General features: G+C 36.6%; 1 protein-coding gene across 3 annotated transcripts in view; it reads left to right on the top strand.

Moving 5' to 3' along the window:
* Window positions 1-12,183, top strand: part of INPP4B (inositol polyphosphate-4-phosphatase, type II, 105kDa) — an 825,859-nt gene that overhangs the window by 643,593 nt on the left and 170,083 nt on the right. For all 3 annotated transcript variants that reach the window (XM_011955816.1, XM_011955817.1, XM_011955818.1), the window contains 2 exons: window positions 7,278-7,408; window positions 7,777-7,881. In XM_011955816.1, the coding sequence (XP_011811206.1) occupies window positions 7,278-7,408; window positions 7,777-7,881 (236 nt within the window). The remainder of the gene's footprint in view (window positions 1-7,277; window positions 7,409-7,776; window positions 7,882-12,183) is intronic.

The following is a 12,183-nucleotide window of genomic DNA, read 5'->3' as shown; positions in this document are numbered from 1 at the left end:
GTTTTAAAATAGCTTGTGTTTTAAACATGTCATATAATTAGTAGGGTGTTCTACATTGTGGAAGGTTCAGAGGATATAATGACTTCCAGGAACTTGCAATTTTACTGAAAATAAAAAGCATGTGTTTTTGAAATATTTAAACACAGTAAGACAAAGCAAGCCATATAGACAAAAAGTACTTCATGAGATTATTTCCAGAGATCTGTATGAATATTTCATCAAGTATCAAGAATGTCATACTTTGCTGTTGGAATGCAGGGATCTATAGAGCACTAGATGTTTCCTGAATAGACCTTAGCAATTATATGTCTCCTTTGGAGATTTATTTTGTATGATTTGCCTTTTATTTTTGTAGTCAGCAAAGGGAAATGGAGCAGATGGAAGTAAGTCCCCAAAAGTGTTTAATGTGTAAGAGGCCTAAGCTTATTAATATTTTATTATTCAGTCTTTTCTCCCTAACTTTTTGTGTCAACCTGTTGGACTCTTGCAGAACTGGGAGAAGCTAGAGACAGGTTAGAAGATTTGTTTTGGAGATAGAGCTCTAGTGAGAGTAAAGCAATGAATTCATGAGATTGTATGTGTTTAGCAAGGGGGTGGATTTTCCAGGAAGAATTATTTTGTTGTTGTTGCAAAGTAGTGATTGAAAGAAAGAACTTTTGAAAGTAGAAGCTTTTGTGACTGTGAGTAAAATGAGAACGTTTACAGATAGGAAAGGGGTATTCTAAAACCTATTTTTCTATGAATTAAAAAATGCATTTATGTAGCTAATCTCCTTTGCTACTCATGCCAAAGGCTTTGTAATGGTATGCAACTGTTTAATTGTAACAGTAATGTCAGATTGCTTCTTTTTTTTTTTTTCTTTTTTGAGACAGAGTCTTGTTCTGTCGCCCAGGCTCCACCTGCCAGGTTCACACCATTCTCCTGCCTCAGCCTCCCAAGTAGCTGGGACTGCAGGCACCCACCACCATGCCTGGCTAATATTTTGTAATTTTAGTAGAGACAGGGTTTCACCATGTTAGCCAGGATGGTCTTGATCTCCTGACCTCGTGATCTGCCTGTCTCGGGCTCCCAAAGTGCAAATTGCTTCTTATATCAATGAAGCAACATGCAGAGACTGGACCACAGGTGCTGTTATCTTCGTGTCTTATAATTCCGGACACCATTATGCTCTTGAATATGTTTTAGAAAATTTCAGTTATTGTGTAGTAACTGGTAGGCGTACCATTCAAACTAAAATATCCAGGAGTTAAAAATCCCAAATAATAATTTATCTTTTGTTCAGGTTTAGTTTTTAAGGCATGTGAAAGTTTACAAATGTAGTTCTGTAAATCAATAGCCCGGGTTCCAAATCCCACTCACAACCTACCTTCATTAAGTACACTCCATTTGTTTGCTTTTTGTTTTTATTTTTGTTGCTGTTTGTCTTGTGTTTCTTCATTGTATAGTGGAGAATAATATGAGGTAAGGGAACAGTGGGCTTGGGGATTACAGTCTAAAAGCTTTAGGGTATTCTAGTGACTCTGAGATAAACAAGCGATTTTACCTTAGCTTCTCCATCTGTGAAACACGAGATTTCAGGTTATTCTCTGAGCATCCTTCCAACCGTAGCATCCTGGGAGTTTATGGTTCTTATATGAACTCTGATATCCTATAACTTAGACAATCTCGTATAAATATTTTGAGAATAAAAGTAGGTATTAATAATTACAATGGAATAACAGGTATAAACTGGCATATGTGGTTGCCACACCTCTAACATATTGTGGTATGATGATAAATAATGAGGAAAATAAGTAATGTAACACATATGTGTACATACATAATAAGGGTCCTTTTTTCATCTATGCAAATAATTAACCCACTGAGCCGGGCACAGTGACTCATGCCTGTAATCCCAGCACTTCGGGAAGCTGAGACAGGTGGATCACCGGAGGTCAGAAGTTCGAGACCAGACTGACTAACATGGTGAAACCTCATCTGTACTAAAAATATGAAGATTAGCAGGGCGTGATTCCAGGTGCCTGTAGTCACAGCTACTTGGAAGGCTGAGGCAGGAGAATCACTGGAACCAGGGAGGCAGAGGTTGCAGTGAGCTGAGACCATGCCGCTGTACTTCAACCTGGGCAGCAGAGCAAGATTCTATCCCAGAAAAGAAAAAAGAATTGATGTGCTTTGAACTATATTTCTGATTCATGTATCATTAAGACCTTTTGTCTAGTGCTTAACTAACTGCTAATCAACCCCTTTATAAATATATGTTAAACCATTGAGTTAAACAGCAGAATGTGACAAGTGGGGCCCATTCAAGAAGGACATCCCAGAAGATTCAGACTATATTATAAATCCTGGGGTGACCAAGGAGAGCCAATGGGGCTGAAAGTGTCTGTAGTGAGAAACAACTCTGTTATGTGGAATCTTTAGGAAAAGCAAATAGGAAATGTCAGTACAGACCTTTAGAGTTCCCGAATATACTCTAGAGAGTACATTCAATATACATGTACTCAACTCACACCCTCGAGAGTTCCCTATGACTATCTCATGGAGGAGGAAAGAACTTGCACTGGTATAAAAATGGGTCAGCCTGACATGTTGGGTGGACTTCATGGTCAATAATGAAGGAAATTTACCCAGTGGGAAGATCAACAAAGCATTTACTTGGTGTTCCCTTCATGTAGAGAAGGAGGTAACCTGAGGTGCAGATGTACATTGAGCTTTGGCAGAGTTAATAATCTGATGAGCCTGAAAGAATAAGACTAGAAAATCAAATACAAGGAATATGAGCAAGAGACATGTAGATGGGGCTATAGGAGTGAACACAATCAAAATCATGCTTATCAGACTGTAAATACTGCAGAGGAAGCTTTCTACTACCAGGTGGACATTGTCACGTGTCTAGTGGATATTAGCCAGCCTCCTTTCTCAGTTACTCCAGAGTTTGTGCAATAGACCCATGAAGAGAATGATCTATTGTGGTTGGACTTAGATCTTAGTGACAGAGGCAGGGAAAATGCATGGACCCAGGACATGGCCTCTCTTTCCAAAGCTAATATGGCTATTGTCGCTTCTAACTATCAAATGCCAGAAACAGACTGACAATGAGCCACTGAGATGGTACCATTCCTCCAGGGCACGATAGAGACCCAACATCTGTTGGGTGGCAGGCAAATCAAGTTGCATCCTCTCCACTTTGGAGCAGGCAGCAATTTGTCCTAAGTGGGTGAATTATGGTCTAGATATGTGTTTGTCTTTCCGCTCACAGTGCTTTCACTGGCACCCACATCTGATTGCCTAAGAATGACTGATCCAATGATATGGTGCCCCATATAATATTGCTTCTACTAAGGGACATTTGCTGCTGTATCAAAGAAGGCACAACAGTGAGCTTATGGTCATAATGTGTTTCATCACCCAACAGCGACAGGCCTGATGGTACAGTGGAATAATATTAACCATGAAAAGTTCAGCCAAGACACCAGCATGAGAAAAAACCTTAGAATCGGGATACCGCCTTTTAGGATTGGGAAATATGCCAAACCAATTGCTGATATAGAATGCTGTATTTATCATACCCAGGACCCACAGTCCTGAGACTAAGGGTAGGCCCTTCCTGTAATCAATAGCAGTGATCTGCTTGTGGTATTTGCACTACCTTTCCCTACAACTTTATACTTTGCCAGTTAGAATCCTGGTTCTTGTGGTGGAGTCAGCGGAGCAGGGCTGTTCTGTCAGGGGACACAATTAGAATCCCACTTAAGTGGAAGCTGTGATTGGTTCCATATGTGATCTGGCGTTCCTCATGACAATAGACCAAAAAAATGGTGTGAGATATCCATACTCACCACCATGAGGAGATAGGGCTACTGCCACAGAATCTGAGTGAGGCAAAATATGTCTGAAACTTAGAAGTACTCCACGCCCTAATGGGAAGGAGAAATTACAGCAACCAAGACTCCATAGGAGCAAGAAAACTAAGGGCTTAATTCATCAGGATTTAGGTCTGCAACACCCTACTCAGCAGCAGCTCAGACCAGCTGAAATGCTGGTAGAGTATGGGGGAAAATCTGGGATTCGTGGTAAAGGACATAGGTGATGAATGTCAATTAAGGCCTTAAGAACTAGTTGGAGGATTGGATATTGTGGCTGGATTTATTACCGCTCTTTTAAATCTCTGGGGAATCGCAGCTTGCCGTCACTCTAAAGGACTGTACTTAGACTCTCCTCTTGGGAAATATGTGAGGGATCTTATTTTGCATGCTATCGAGTTATCAGTAGATGGTGCTAGTACATCTGAGTTGTACATGGGGTTGTCTGTCCTGGGCCCAGTTTGTGTGCTTTTCTACATTGGCTCAATCCTAATCCTAAGGATTAAAAGATTATAATCCTAACATGTCTTCACGTTTTTGACCACTTGTTCAATGGTGAGCCTCAGATATTGCCACCACTGTCACCTTATCTCTTAACATCATTTACTATATCAGCATCTCTCAAAGTGAAGACCAGGCATTAGTGTGTCCCCAGTAGCAACCACCATGGAAGAATTCACGGTAGTTTTGGCAACTGTCATATAGGGACACACCCAGGAAAATTCTATCTCCATTAGAGTATTGTTTCCCCAGTGGCTACACAAAGGGGCAGATTATAAAATCATAAAGACAGAGGACTTAGTGACCTGTAGGATGAATCTTTATCAATGAAACATAGAGTATGACAAGCAACTGACATATAAATGTCCCTCTCTCTGACTAACTGTTCCAAAGTACAAAGGTTCCAAATGACTTCTTTAGGTTTGTTTCACATGACTAAATAATGAGCCATGTTTTCTTGTGAAGTTCTGCCGAGCTCAGTCATGTACCACCTTGTGGCTGCTTTCTTCTCTTCCCTGTATCACTTCTTTTTCTACCTCCTTGTGGTTGACCTGGCATTGTTTAATCTCAGGCTGTGCTTCCTAGAGAATCTGGATTGAGATGCCAAGCAAAGGTTTTAATTCAGGAAGTTTTTTGAACACTGAGTGACAAAGTAAAATGTCTTTATGAATAAGACATTTTAGGCTTCCTGATTGGAAAGTTTACCAGTTTTCATGCACCAAGTTATCTTCTATCCTTATCTATTTTAATGTATGAATGTACCTCTCTTCTTTACTTTAATGAAATTAATGTGCTTATTCATTTCTTTTTTAATAAATGCAGTGTCTCTCTTACCCTGCCCCATTTTGTTTTGCAATGTTTTCATTACTCTGTCTGGCTTATTACACTTTTATCATGTGGTTCCCCTATATTGGAACTTTTCTCAGTGCAGAGAGACAGTATGCTCGTTGTTTGTCCTTTTCAGAATGTGTACCTATTTTTACTGTCATTGCTTAGAACAAACAGGTTCATCAGTATACTTCTCTTTATACATTGTGGCATAATGGAAGAGTGCAATAAGTTTTAAACAAAAATTACGGAGTCCTCACAGCTTGTATCAAGGCACTCCTCACAGAATACTAAACTTTTCTGATTACATTTTGCCAAACTTATCTTAGGCAAGGGAATGTACACCACCCTCAATATCCCAGAATGTAGTCAGGGGCTTCACTGTCACTCTTCTACCTTCCTCATCATCTCCCCTTTAATTATTCTTTCTGATAATAATTTAGAGACAATACAAATTGTAACCGTATGGTGCATCTATTAGTATTAAATAAGAATTGTTAGCTAATATTTTCGTTATAACTGTGCATTGAAAGCAATGCTGAAACTTTACATATTAAGTTGATATATTACACTTGCTATATATCTCAGATAACCTAATTGCTCAGATTCTTCTAGACTTGGATATATCAATCTTTTGGAATTACTCGTTTGCTTTAGTGGTTGTTGCTTTTTCCTAAACTTGTACATCCTGCCGTTTGAGTGCAAACAAGAAGTTAACTCCCCAATCTTCAACCTTCTCTTTGTCTCTCATTTGGTCATGATTTTTTTTTTACTCTATTGTCTATTGATTAATTACTTTTTCTCCCATGAGTGCTTCATCATGAATACTAATCTTTGGAAAAGTTGAGAGTGACATGAATGTTCACAAAAATTATAAAGACCTCAGATGAAAATTGCAGCAATTCAAAATTGCAATCCCATTGGAACAAAACAAAGACAGCTACAACCATTTGAAAGCAAGTCACATTTTTGCGCACCATCCATTATTCTTGCATTTAACAGAATGTTAAAGATTCTACAGCTTGTGAATTTATTAGCTTGGTATTTAGCATGTTTCATGGCCAAAATAGCAAAGAAGCTTCATTATTACTGGTTAAATTAGCCTCATGAAAATGTTGTTGGTAAAAGCTTACAGAAATGAATAAGAGATCTAACCAAGCAGCATATTGGACCATTTATCACTATAATTTTAAAAAGGCATTCTGATGATTTAAATTAACTTGGCTAAAGGGTAGAGATTTAGATAAAAATTAACAATTGAAGCTAAATGGCATGGTTAGCTCTTCTTTTTGATAAGGTGGGAACAACGCATACACATACAGTAGTTTCATACATTGTCCTTTTGACAGAAGAGTGCAGTGGCCCAATCTCGGCTCACTACAACCTCCATCTCCTGAGTTCAAGAGATTCTCCTGCCTCAGCCTCCCGAGTACCTAGGACTACAGGCACGCACCACCACGCCTGGCTAAGTTTTGTATTTTTAGTAGAGGCAGGGTTTCACCATGTTGGCCAGGCTTGTCTTGAACTCCTGACCTCAGATGATCCGCCCACCTCGGACTCCCAAAGTGCTGGGATTACAGGCGTGAGCCACCATACCCGGCAGGGCTTTTGCTTTTTAAAGAAATATTTGTAACTGTATTATATATAAACTGAATTACCTAAGTATCTCATGTTTGCTTCCCACATGGTCAGATATTCCTTCCCACGTTCTTTGATTCTGTACCGTTGAAACTTAAAAACTTAGCCATCTTTACATAGAGGTTTTACAATTTGCTTTTTCGCTGATGTCTTCCCTATGTGTATAAGAATAGGAAGTCTACTATCTTTGTGAAACTTTCATCAGGGAATTTAACATTTCTAATTTTTTGCCCTTTGACATATGTTTTTATTTGTGTGGTCTAAACTATTCATATTTTTTGTGTGCTAAAATATTTTTTAAAAAATATTTAAGCTAATAAGCTCATAGAACTTTCCTGGTAATTATGATAAAATAATTTCTTACTATCTTGACAACTCTGACTAAGTGTTACGTGTCTATGGATTTAAGATAAAAGTAAAATTTTTCCTCTCTTCCACTCTTAACAGAAACCAAGAGATAAAAGAACTTGGTGAGCTTTCTCCACATTGGGACAATCTGCGAAAAAATGTCCTTACTCACTGTGACCAAATGGTGAATATGTACCAAGACATTCTGACAGAACTGAGCAAGGAAACAGGTGTGGAAGCAATAACTCTACTTACTCAAAGTGAATTGCATTTCCTGCTTGTGAAATGAAAAAAAAATAATAACCTGATTTTATGTAGATAGGAGAACTGGAGATTTTTTTTAAAACTCTTTTACTTCTAACTTTAACATCTTAAAACAAAGAAAACGTTACCCTATTTTACCTTATGTAATTATTATATGAATAATTGAGATAATTTTTTAAAATATTGAATTTCTAAGAAGAAAAGCAACTCATAAATATAGGATATGTTTTACTTTCTGAAGTTCTTTTAACATTTTTCTGTCAGGTTTATCTTTTAACATGCATATTAATTTATCATTATTTACTAATAATATTTAATTTCTGGTTTCCATCAGGGTCCTCTTTCAAATCAAGCAGCAGCAAAGGAGAGAAAACCTTAGAATTTGTTCCAATAAATCTACATCTGCAAAGAATGCAGGTACACAGCCCTCACTTGAAAGGTATCATCATAAATTATTCTTTTCAAAATGGCAAATTATGTTACAGTGTGTACTTCTTTGAACAGCTTGAGTGTTGGCAGAAGTCAAGTTTAACAACTACATAAAGTTGAAAATGAAACAATTGAACCTCATAATGACCCTAAATCCTGCTAAAGAGACTATGACATTTTTGTTGCTGTGTTTTTGAGAAATATTTTATGATTGTGGCACCTGGATTGAGGTAGAGGTGAAAATGCAGAATGAGAAATAGCATCCTTAAGTAGTATTAATGGTGGCTAATAGGTAACACTTGTGCTCACTTGAATTAGAGAAAAAAAAAAAGAAAAAACAAAATTTGCTCATATTTTTCCTGTCTTGAGAAACCAAAGCCCCAAAGTCGACTAATACGCCAAGTTTTTTTGACTTATTGGTAACTATCAATAGAAGCCCCCTTTTCTATGGGAAAAAAAGTGAGTATAGTAAGGTAGAAGGTGGTAGAGTATTTAAAAGTAATCAGTTGTAAGAAATATTTGTCAAGGAGAAATATATAGGTTTTTCTGAACATACCTGAAAATGATCCAGAGTGACCAATATGGTGTCATATTTATTACCATTATACATAATCCCTTGCCATTTATCAAAAATATACTTTCCAATATCTTTTCATCTCCCCTTTTCCTTAACTTATTACTATAGCAATTATGCAAATTCAGGATGACTTTATGCCCTGGTTTGCTGGCAAAAGTCCTAGATTATGTCCCTGTCCCTGCATATGCCTATGACCATTGTTAATGGTACTCTTGCTTCCTTTACTTCTTAAATGTTTCCCTGTTTAAAAGACTAATGCTGTGATCATCCTACTAGTACCTATCTTGTAGGGGTCACAAAGTTATCAAATTCTTTAGGATAAGTGCCTAAAAATGCATACAAACATACTTAGAGAGACATCTAAATTCTCATTCTGACACTCTGTTTTGTAGCCCTTGTCACAACATAGTAGTTACAGGTTTAGAAAGGTTAAAACACAAGAGTCGTTGCACACTGTTAGTGAAAATGTAAACTGGTGTAGCCACTATGGTAAAAACAAATATGGAGGTTCCTAAAAAAACTAAAAATAAAGCTACCATAGGTTCCAACATTCACACATCTGGGTGTTTATCCAAAATAATTGAAATCAGAATCTCGAAGAGATGTTTGCACTCCCACATTCATTGCAGCATTGTTCACAGTAGCCAAGACAGAAAAATGACCATCAATGGGTGAAAAGATAAATTGTGATATGTACAAAGAATGGAATATTATTCGGTCTTATAGAGAAGAAAATCCTGCCAGGGTGAGACAACATGGATGAACCTGGAGGATACTATGCTAAGTGAAATAAGCCAGGATACAGAAGGACAAACACTACATGACACTTCTTATATGAGGAATCTAAAATAGTCAAACTCGTAGAAGCAGAGAGTATAATGGTGGTTTCCAGAGGCTATGGGGAGGATGAAAAAAGGAGGTATTAGTCAAAGGGTACAAAGTTGCAGTTATGCAAGATGAATAAGTCCTAGAGAGTTATGGTACAGGATAGTGTCTATAGTTCTCTGTACTATATTGTATACTTTAAAATTTCTGAGGGGATAGATCTTATGTTAAGTGTTCTTATCAGACATATATTCATTAATAATAATAGCAATATTAAAGAGAGAGGAAACTTTTGGAGATGATTGATAGGCTTATGACATAAGTCATGGTAATGGTTTAGAGAGTATATATTTATGTCCAATGTCATCAAGTTGTATACATATATATCGCTTTTTATATGTCAATCATACCTCAATAATGTGGTTTTAAGAAAGTGAGATCTAAGTTCTGCTTTAGAATTGTCTGAGATTTTATAGTCTGAAAAATTAAACTTTATTGTTTTCTAGTGTTTGCATACCAACCATATATACATCATCAGCTGACTTGCAAGTTTAAGTGTGATTATACTTATTCTGATATATTTTGTTATTGTATGTGGTGATCAAGTATATGAAATTTTAATTTAGGTCTTATTCACCACAGATTATGTCAAATTGAAGAACTGAAAAAAAAGAGAGATGGATTGGCCCAAGGCATTTAGAAACTGCTGTGGTCTGAATGTATACCCGAAAATCATGTGTTATAAACTTAATCCCCAGTGCAGCAATGTTGGGAGGTGAGACCTAAGGGGAGGCATTTGGATCAAGAGAACTCTACACCTATGAGTGATTTAATGCCACGATAAAAAGAGCTTTCAGGAGCAAGTTTACCCTCTTTAGCTCTTCTGCCTTGTAGGTTTACAAAATTTGTTCTTTCTTGCTTTTCCACCTTCTACCATTTAAAAGCTCAGCAGAAGGTCTTCATCAGATACCAGTGCCTTGACCTTAGACTTCCTAGCCTCCAGAATCGTTAGAGAATAATTTCTATTTTTTAATACAAGTTACTTAGTCCATAATATTATGTTATAACAGCACAAAATGGAGTAGACAGTAGTTCTTCCTTAATTACTGAGTTCTTCCTTAATTACTGACTTAATTACTAAAGTCAGTAGTTTGAATAGAACATTAGGTAATGATTTTTAAAATAACCACAAACCAAATGTTACAAGTGTTAAAGAAACTAAAATACTTAAGAACCATCTGACAATCAACATAATGTTTTTCTAATAGCCAAAATGAAAAGGCTTTTATGATGTAGTAAAATGTTTATATTATTTTAGAGTGTAGCAGCCCTGGGCTTGAATTGTAGCACTACCACTTTTTACATGAGCTGAGTCTGCTATTTAATCTTTCCAAGCAATTTCATTCTCATTCCTGATTGAGTTAGGGTGTGTAAAACACATAGAATGATAAAAATAATACTAGCTTTATTATACATGTGGCATTTTGCATCACTGGAACAAAATGGATCTGTTTTATCAGAACTGATGAAATTGGAGAAAATTGATCAAGTAAGAACCTATTAAAAGTCAGCGAAGTCTTGAACTAAGGAAATAGCCAGGTTTAGATTAAAGATGACTTAAAGATGCATTTTGGAGAAACCATCACATGCAAATACTTACTGACTGAGGGAATAAGCCAAGGAGGGAAAAGGATAATTTGCTTTACAGCCGTGGGTAGATGACAGTGTCATCAAACCAGATAGATTTGTTTGGGACCACATACATATGAATTCATATTTAATTATGTATTCAAATGTTTGTTGATTAACCTTAAAATACCTTCACCAAACAAAGAGAAATTATGATCAAAGTGGCCTTTTTCTTCATATTTCTTTCTTGAAAATGAAAGAACCATGTACTATACTGTTTTCAAAGGTACCATCTGAAAAATAGAGTAAAATAGAATGAGGACAATATGTTTAGTTTCTGATTCTCTGATTTGAAGATTAGAAAGAAACAATCTGGCAACTAAAAGAAAGAAATTTAGAAAAGCAAACAAAAGGTGTGTGTGTGTGTGTGTGTGTTTGTGTGTGTATGCATGCATGCATTTTCTAACTTGTTTGGTTTGGGACATGTATTAGTTTTCTAGAGCGGTTGTAAAAAAGCACCAAAAACTGGGTTGCTAAAATAGCCAAACTTATTTTTTCACAATTCTGGGGGCTGGATGTCTGAAATCAAAATGTCATCAGGGCCATGCTTCCCCTTAAACCTATAGAGTATTCCTTCCTTTTCCCTTCCTAGTATGTGCTGGTTTGCTGGTAATCCTTTGCCTGCTGATGTTATATGCCAGTCCTCTATCTTGCTCATGGTGTTCTCCTGCCCTCTCTATATGTCTGTTTCTGTATCCAAATGTCCCCTTTAAGGACAACAGTTATATAGGATTAGGATCCATCCTTAATGACTTTATTTCAACTGGATTATATCTGTAAAGACCTTATTTCCAAATAAAGTCACATTCTGAGGTATCTTTCTTGGGAGGTACAAGCAAACCCACAAGAGGATTTTGAAAGGAATTTCTTACTTGTAATGACAAATATCAAGCAATACAGAAAAAAAAATAATGTTACAGATCTAGGGTACAACCCAGAAACTAGAAGATTTTTGACAAAGCAGCAGAAAGACTGGTTCTGGTCTTTGGAGAGCTAAAGAGAAAATATGGGAAAAGGCTAGATATCCTAAGAGCCACATTAATGGGAAAAGTACAGAATTGTATTGCATGTATAACAGCATGCTAAATTATCAAGCTTATGTTTTAAAAATATTTATATAATATTAAAAGTTATTAGTTGAAACTGGAGATCAGATTAAGTAGCCTCTATATAGACTAGGTCACCAACTACATGTTATAATACAGGTTGAAAACTCCATTG

This window comes from Colobus angolensis, unplaced genomic scaffold (genome assembly GCF_000951035.1).
Source record: "Colobus angolensis palliatus isolate OR3802 unplaced genomic scaffold, Cang.pa_1.0 Scaffold400, whole genome shotgun sequence".
NCBI lineage: Eukaryota > Metazoa > Chordata > Mammalia > Primates > Cercopithecidae > Colobus > Colobus angolensis.
Note: the sequence above shows the minus strand (reverse complement) of the source record. Positions and strands in the feature narration are given on the sequence as shown.